The sequence below is a fragment of the Salmo salar genome, chromosome 16, assembly GCF_965601325.2.
Source record: "Salmo salar chromosome 16, fSalSal1, whole genome shotgun sequence".
In the NCBI taxonomy this organism is placed as follows: Eukaryota; Metazoa; Chordata; class Actinopteri; order Salmoniformes; family Salmonidae; genus Salmo; species Salmo salar.
In genome coordinates this window covers 19,972,423-19,980,845 of record NC_138306.1, presented here as the reverse complement: position 1 = coordinate 19,980,845, position 8,423 = coordinate 19,972,423, and the positions used below count along the sequence as shown (strand labels likewise).

At 38.4% G+C, this 8,423-nt stretch overlaps 1 protein-coding gene across 1 annotated transcript in view; it reads left to right on the top strand.

Annotated features, from left to right (window-relative positions):
• The first annotated feature begins 7,466 nt into the window (after window positions 1–7,466).
• Window positions 7,467–8,423, top strand: part of LOC106573321 (ammonium transporter Rh type C 1) — a 28,368-nt gene continuing 27,411 nt past the window's right edge. The window contains exon 1 of the mRNA XM_014148275.3: window positions 7,467–7,745. Coding sequence (XP_014003750.2) covers window positions 7,523–7,745 — 223 coding nt within the window. The 5' untranslated portion in view covers window positions 7,467–7,522. The remainder of the gene's footprint in view (window positions 7,746–8,423) is intronic.

Below are 8,423 nucleotides of genomic sequence, written 5' to 3'. Positions count from 1 at the left end.
ATACCTGGAAGTGACATCTGATGAAGAGAATCAAAGGTAATGGATTATTTACATAGTATTTTCGATTTTAGATCTCCCCAACATGACGTCTAGTCTGTATCGCAACGCGTATTTTTCTGGGCGCAGTGCTCAGATTATTGCAAAGTGTGATTTCCCAGTAAGGTTATTTTTAAATCTGGCAAGTTGATTGAGTTCAAGAGATGTAAATCTATAATTCTTTAAATGACAATATAATATTTTACCAATGTTTTCTAATTTTAATTATTTAATTTGTGACGCTGACTTGACTGCCGGTTATTGGAGGGAAACGATTTCCTCAACATCAATGCCATAGTAAAACGCTGTTTTTGGATATAAATATGAACTTGATAGAACTAAAAATGCATGCATTGTCTAACATAATGTCCTAGGAGTGTCATCTGATGGAGATTGTAAAAGGTTAGTGCATCATTTTAGCTGGTTTTATGGTTTTGGTGACCCTGTCTTTGACTTGACAAAACATTACACACAACTCTTGTAAATGCACTGTCCTAACATACTCTAAATTTATGCTTTCGCCGTAAAACCTTTTTGAAATCGTAAAACGTGGTTAGATTAAGGAGATGTTTATCTTTCAAATGGTGTAAAATAGTTGTATTTTTGAAAAATTTGAATTTTGACATTTATTTGGATTCAAATTTGCCGCTCTTGAAATGCACCTGCTGTTGATGGAGTGCACCACGGGTGGCACGCTAGCGTCCCACCTAGCCCCAAGAGGTTTTTAACATGAAACAAACACAACAGGAGGGTTAAGTCAAAACTGTAACTAGGACACTCAGGAACATTCAATGTCATGTTGATAAGCAACTCCAGTGTAGATTTGGCCTTGTGCTTTAGGTTAAAAAAAAACTGGTCCTTGCCGATGACAAGTATACCCATAACATGATGCAGCCACCACCATGCTTAAAAATATGAAGGCATGTGTTGGATTTGCCCCAAACATAACGTGTTGTGTTCAGGACAAAAAGTTAATTTCTTTGCCACATTTTTTGCAGTATTACTTAAGTACATTGTTGCAAACAGGATGCATGTTTTGGAATATTTTTATTTTGTACAAGCTTCCTTCTTTTCACTCTGTCATTTAGATTCGTATTTAGGAGTAACTACAATGTTGTTGATCCATTCTCAGTTTTCTCATATCACAACCATTAAACTCTGTAACTGTTTTACAATCACCATAGGCCTCATGGTAAAATCCCTGAGCAGTTTCCTTCCTCTCCAGCAACTGAATTAGGAAGAAAGCCTGTATCTTTGTAGTGACTTGGCGTATTGATACACCATCCAAAGCCTAATTAATAGCTTCACCATGCTCAAAGGGATATTAAGCGTCTTTAAATTATTTTTTTTTTTTTTACACATCTCCCAATCGGTGCCCTTCTTTTGCGAGGCAGTGAAACACTGAAGCAGGTTTTCATCAACGATCTCTCTGTACTTTGCTCCGTTCATCTTTCCCTCGATCCTGACTAGTCTCTCAGGTCCTGCTGTTGAAAACCATCCCCACAGCATGATGCTGCCACCACCATGCTTCACCGTAGAGATGGTGCCAGGTTTCCTCCAGACGTGATGCTTGGTTTCAGGCCATCTTGGTTTAATCAGACCAGAGAATCTTGTTTCTCATGGTCTGAGAGTCCTTTAGGTGCCTGTTGGCAAACTCCAAATGGGCTGTCATGTTTTTTATTTATTTGATTTATTTCACCTTTATTTAACCAAGTAGGCAAGTTGAGAACAGTTCGCATTTACAACATTTACAATGTGCCTTTTACTGATGAGTGACTACTCTACCATAAAGGCCTGATTGGTGGAGTGCTGCAGAGATGGTTGTCCTTCTGGAAGGTTCTCCCATCTCCACTGTCGTGTCTTCACTATGGATTAAATTATATATGACATGCTATTTTATCAAATCAATTCTCTGTAATTAGTATTACCTGTTTAAACTAATCATGTAAATGTAATTAACTAGGGAGTCGGGGCACCACGGAATAATGTTTATAGAGCTGTTGTCTTCTGAATAAACTCTTAAAGATCTGGTAATATTTTATATCAATAGCAGTCAATTATTAATCGGCACCTTATTCAGTCTCATCTGAACGTCGTAAAATTCTTCATGAACCCTGGCTACCAGGTTGAATCAGCAATACAACATTTTGTTTAATTATTTATTTACCAAATACCTAAATAATCACACAGAATTACATATACACAGGATGGATCAGACATTGATTACTAATTATGTCATAAAAGAAAACGTCCCTAGTGGACGAAACCGATATGACGACTGGTTACACAAAGAAAAGGGGTTGGGTTTGAATGACAGAGCGGGAAGACTGAGGAACAAAAGGATTGGGTCATTATTGGACCTTGAGAAGCTATGCTATCGTAAAAACAGAATTTAATGCATTCTAAATAATCGCCCATTTGGAAAAGGAAAATGCAAGAAATATATTTACGCTGAGCTGCGCTTTGAGAGATTGGTCGAAGATGGAAGGCTGGTTTGCCCAGCAGAGATCGCCCTTGTCCTTTGAAGAATGTTTCTGTGGTAGAACAGATACGTTGTAGTACCCTGTTGTTCTGAAGAAATTGTCTGTCCTTTCTTAGACCACGTACGTTTACAGCTGCTGCTGATAACTCGAAGTCTAGGATGTATCACTTCTTTAGTGAATAAGAGTTCAAAGTTCATACCAAGTTGCCATACCAAGCTCGTGCTATATTCTGGCTGGTGTAGTCGAAATTCATCCTTCCAGCTTGGCGATTGTGACCTCCACGTTGAAATTATCCCTTTTAAATGCATGGACACCAGTCTTCACATCGTCGGGAACACAAGTTAATTTTGTTAAGTTCTAGTTGATATTAGCCCTTTTAAACGTATGGACATCAGTCCTCACATCATCGGGAACACAAGGTAGACTTTCGTCAACGGGCTTTTATCACGTGGGAGAGAAGGGCGTTTCATAGTTCTCAACCAAAGTCTATTCACTTGGGCATGGCCACTGAGCGAGCATAGTTTACTTATGAAAACAATTATCTCATATAGAAGCTAAAATTACATTTAATCTTTTCACAAATAGTTTCATATTTAAACACTTAAATATTTAAATTGCACAACAATTCCATGTGAATCTGATCACAAGAATGTGTAGACTTTCCAAGATACAATTTATGTCGTCCTATCATCAAATATCATGTCCTAGACACCAACTGATCTGACATCATATTCTTTAAGTACCAACGGATATTTTCAACTGGTTGGATTACAGAAAGATTGGTCCATTCCCAACCTTTTGATGTTACCATACTCTCTCTATGTTAACAAAGGGCTTTCCAAGAGCCCATTCTGTAGAGTAGAGAGAGAAAGGGGGGAAAGGTATTTATGGGGGGGGTCATAAACCTCACCAACAGGGCAACGTCATGACACCACAGACGAACTCTGGAGCTCAGTCAGTGACCATAGGGTTCTTGGTCACCTCCCTGACCAAGGCCCTTCTCCCCCAATTGCTCAGTTTGGCCGGGTGGCCAGCTCTAGGAAGAGTCTTGGTGGTTCCAAACTTCTTCCATTTAAGAATGATGGAAGCTACTGTGTTCTTGGGGACCTTCAATGCTGCAGAAATAATTTGGTACCCTTCCCCAGATCTGTGTCTCGGTCTCTACAGACAGTTCTTTCAATCTCATAGCTTGGTTTTTGCTCTGACATGTACTGCCAACTGTGGGACCTTATATAGACAGGTTCTTGCCTTTCCAAATCATGTCCAATCAATTAAATTTACCACAGGTGGACTCCAATCAAGTTGTATAAACATCTCAAGGATGATCAATGGAAACAGGATGCACTTGAGCTCAATTTCGAGTCTCATAGCAAAGGGTCTGAATACTTATGTAAATAAGGTATTTCTGTTTTTTATTTCTTATAAATTTAAATAAACATCTAAAAACCTGTTTTTAGATGAGGGAAAAAATGTAATTAATCCATTTTAGCATAAGGCTGTAACGTAACAAAATGTGGAAAAATTCAAGGGGTCTGAATACTTTCCGAATGCACTGTTTAGGTGTTCTTCTTACATACAGTACAGTACATGTACAGTTGAAGTCAGAAGTTTACATACACCTTAGCCAAATACATTTAAACTCAGTTTTTCACAATTCCTGGCATTCAATCCTAGTAAAAATTCCCTGTCTTAGGCCAGTTAGGATCACCACTTTATTTTAAGAATGTGAAATGTCAGAATAATAGTAGAGAGAATGATTTATTTTAGCTTTTATTTCTTTCATCACATTCCCAGTGGGTCAGAAGTTTACATACACTCAATTAGTATTTGGTCGCATTGCCTTTAAATTGTTTAACTTGGGTGAAACGTTTCGGGTAGCCTTCCACAAGCTTCCCACAATACGTTGCTTGAATTTTGGCCCATTCCTCCTGACAGAGCTGATGTAACCGAGTCAGGTTTGTAGGCCTCCATGCTCGCACACACTTTTTCAGTTCTATTTTTGTTTCATCAGACAAGAGGACATTTCTCCAAAAAGTACGATATTTGTCCCCATGTGCAGTTGCAAACAGTAGTCTGGCTTTTTTATGGCGGTTTTGGAGCAGTGGCTCCTTCCTTGCCGAGTGGCCTTTCAGGCTATGACGATATAGGACTCGTTTTACTGTAGATATAGATACCTCCAGCATCTTCACAAGATCCTTTGCTGTTGTTCTGGGATTGATTTTCACTTTTCGCACCAAAGTACGTTCATGTCTAGGAGACAGAACGCGTCTCCTTCCTAAGCGGTATGACGGCTGCGTGGTCCCATGGTGTTTATACTTCCGTACTATTGTTTGTACAGATGAACGTGGTACCTTCAGGCATTTGGAAATTGCTCCCAAGGATGAACCAGACTTGTGGAGGTCTACAAATTTTTCTGAGGTCTTGGCTGATTTCTTTAGATTTTTCCATGATGTCAAGCAAAGAGGCACTGAGTTTGAAGGTAGGCCTTGAAATGCATCCACAGGTGCACCTCCAATTGACTCAAATGATGTCAATTAGCCTATCAGAAGCTTCTAAAGCCATGACATGATTTTCAGGAATTTTCCAAGCTGTTTAGAGGCACAGTCAACTTAGTGTATGTAAACTTCTGACCCACTGGAATTGTGATACAGTGAATTATTGTCACGCCCTGACCTGAGAGAGACGGTTTATTTCTCTATGTTGTTAGGTCAGGGTGTGGGGTGGGCATTATATGGTTTATATTTCTATGTTTTGGCCAGGTATGGTTTCCAATCAGAGGCAGCTGCCTATCGTTGTCTCTGATTTGGAACCATACTTAGGCAGCCCTTTTCCCTACTTGAGTTGTGGGATCTTAATTTTGTACTGCTCGGTAAGCCTGCAAGACGTGATGGTCGTTTACCTTTGTTTATTATTTTGTTTAAGTGTTCTGATTTAAAAATAAATATCAAGATGAACACATACCACGCTGCACCTTGGTCTACTCCTTTGGACAACCGTTACAGAAGATCCCACTACCAAAGGACCAAGCAGCATATAAGTGAAATAATCTGTCTGTAAACAATTGTTGGAAAAATTACTTGTGTCATGCACAAAGTAGATGTCCTAACTGACTTGCCAAAACTATAGTTTGTTAACAAAACATTTGTGGAGTGGTTGAAAAACAAGTTTTCATGACTCCAACCTAAGTGTATGTAAACTTCCGACTTCAACTGTAGATTGCATGTCAAGGGTGCCGTTGATTGTTTGTTGGTGCTGACATTACAATCTCTATTTACTTGATGTAACCTAAATCTCAAACAACTTCAAACACCTATAGGCCTATGTATACAATATAAGACACAATAATATTTGACAGGCTTTGACATATAGAGGAATCTTACAGCTTGCTCAATCATGCTTGAAACAAAGGATTTCTTTCTTTAAACTATGAGCACTGTGCTACCGTATGATTACAGAGTCTAATTTATGTCCACGTGAAGATCACGTTTCTCCCATTTCAGTTTCCTCCAACACTTCATCAATGTGTGAGGTGAGGTTGACTCTCAGTTTACACATGCCTCTGTGTTTCAAGGAAATGTTTCTAAGAATTAGTTGAACACAGTGGACAGTGTTAAAGCTGTCTAATGTAATTGCTAAGACTTAAAATCAAAGATTATACTCAGGGAGTTCAGGACTGTCTGACTACGCCATTTCAATGTGGATGATGAGGTAATATTCTCATTGCTCAATGAGATTACAACCTATATTCACCCACTCAAAAAGACAGACAAAAGTTAGTTGATTTTCCATTGTGTTATCAATATGATTTCAATCATCTAAAAGCAAAACTAAATTCCACTTTAAATAAAGTTTTATCAGATTTAGTCTTATTCTTTAACTTGTATTTGTGGTTGAGATGGAGACTTGAATCCAACCTATAAATTTTTAACATATACACCTCCAGTAGGAGGTGCTGCACCGCCTATTGTTTGTTTTTTGATAGATGAAATAACATTGAAAAGATGACTTTGTTTTAAAGGTACAAAAACATATTTTATACAAGGTTGGCCTATTTTGAAATTGAGTTACCATGATGACATATTCCTGTGGTTGAGATTTCACCCTCAAAACAACAGTCTACATTGATGACTCTTTGGAAATCCAATGTATTTTACACATAGATTCCACTTTTTTATATATTTCTTTTGTAACCTTATTTTGCCACTTCAGTTGAATGAGAACACATTCTCATTTACAGCAATGGCTTGGGGAATAGTTACAGGGGAGAGGGGGGATGAATGAGCCAATTGGAAGAAGTTGTTTTTGCTCAAAACTGGTTAAATCAACATTGTTTCCACTTCATTTCAACCAAAACATTCAATGTGATGACTTTGAATCAATGTGGAAAACTGGGAATTTCTTATTTTTTTCACGTAAATTTTAACCGAAATCCAATGAAATTGTGAAATGTTTTGTTGATTTCAGGTTGAATTCACATTAGTTAACAACTCAACCAAATGTAAATACAAAATTGACTGTCTGACTGCCCCGCTGTCATTGCCTCCACCTTCCCCGTAAATTTAATGACAGCAAACAAATATTACCTGGTCATCCAGGGGCAAGGGGGAAACATAAGGTGTGCAGTGGACCCTATTCTATTCTATTTTATTCTATTCTACATAACTGTCTAATCTTTTTCTTCGTGATTATGTAGGAGAGGAGACTGGGACAGGAATCTTAGTATGTATACATTTTCTGGATTATTTTTTGGGTGTCCTGAAAAGACACTACGTGAGAAAAAATGAAGTTCATGTTTACCTCGAGAGGCGCGGAGATGTGGACTCCAAGCGGACACACCTCCGCCAACACCCTCTCCGCCCTCCTCCCTGCTCACACATCTGAGATTATGAGGGCCCCCTAGAACTGCTGTCATTATCGCTTACACACTAGGCTACTGTACAACATATTTGCCCGTCTTTATCCATAAGGCACCAAGGCAACTGGACTATTGTGGCGATACCAGAATGGGTTGTAGACAAAGCTTTAGGCAGTGCTGTGACCGGCCGAAAAATACCAATGTCCGAATTAGTCTTCCAGCAGTGTGTTTCGTATGGCAAATTGCCATGATCATCTTATTCGGCATTTTTATCCGTTATGACCAAGAATCCGACGCACATTGGACAGAGTATAGAAAATTTCGAAACATTTCCAGTGACATTGAGAACGACTTCTATTTCAGATACCCAAGTAAGTGACCCAAAATAATATGCTCGGTTGCTTTTACATTTCGGTAAGCTATGTTTTCTTTTTAAAATGTTTTTTTATTTACATTTTATTTAAACACCAACCAGGTGTGAAATAAAATAGTAATATATATTCCAAACAAATCTTTGCCAATTTGGTCGTTTTATTCAGAAACGTTGGTCATTAGGGTTGTCCTTTTCCTCTACAAAAGGATCACTTTTTATTGTCATGTTAATAAAAAAAATGTAAACGCATAGCCTAGTATTTTATTTAACCAGGCACGTCAGTTAAGAACAAATTCATATTTACAATACCGGTCTACCCCGGTCAAACCCTAACGATGTTGGGCCAATTGTGCGCGTCCTATGGGACACCCAACCACAGCCGGTTGTGATATAGCCAGCCTCATGCTGCCCAATTCCAAATCTCTACTACAATGACCTGAACTTGAATGTACAATTAAATAGTTGAGCAATGCATACAATTATTAAATTCAACTTTACATTTAATTTGTTCAGAAATAACATGTCATTTTAAGGTGATGACACCTACTATTCAGGCTGGCGTCAGAACGAATCAGTTGGATGGGTATTTGATTTCCATAGGGGGGCACTTTTTTTTCACTGGACCTACTATGTTGCACATATTTTTTAAATATATTGTAACGACCCGGTATTGTGT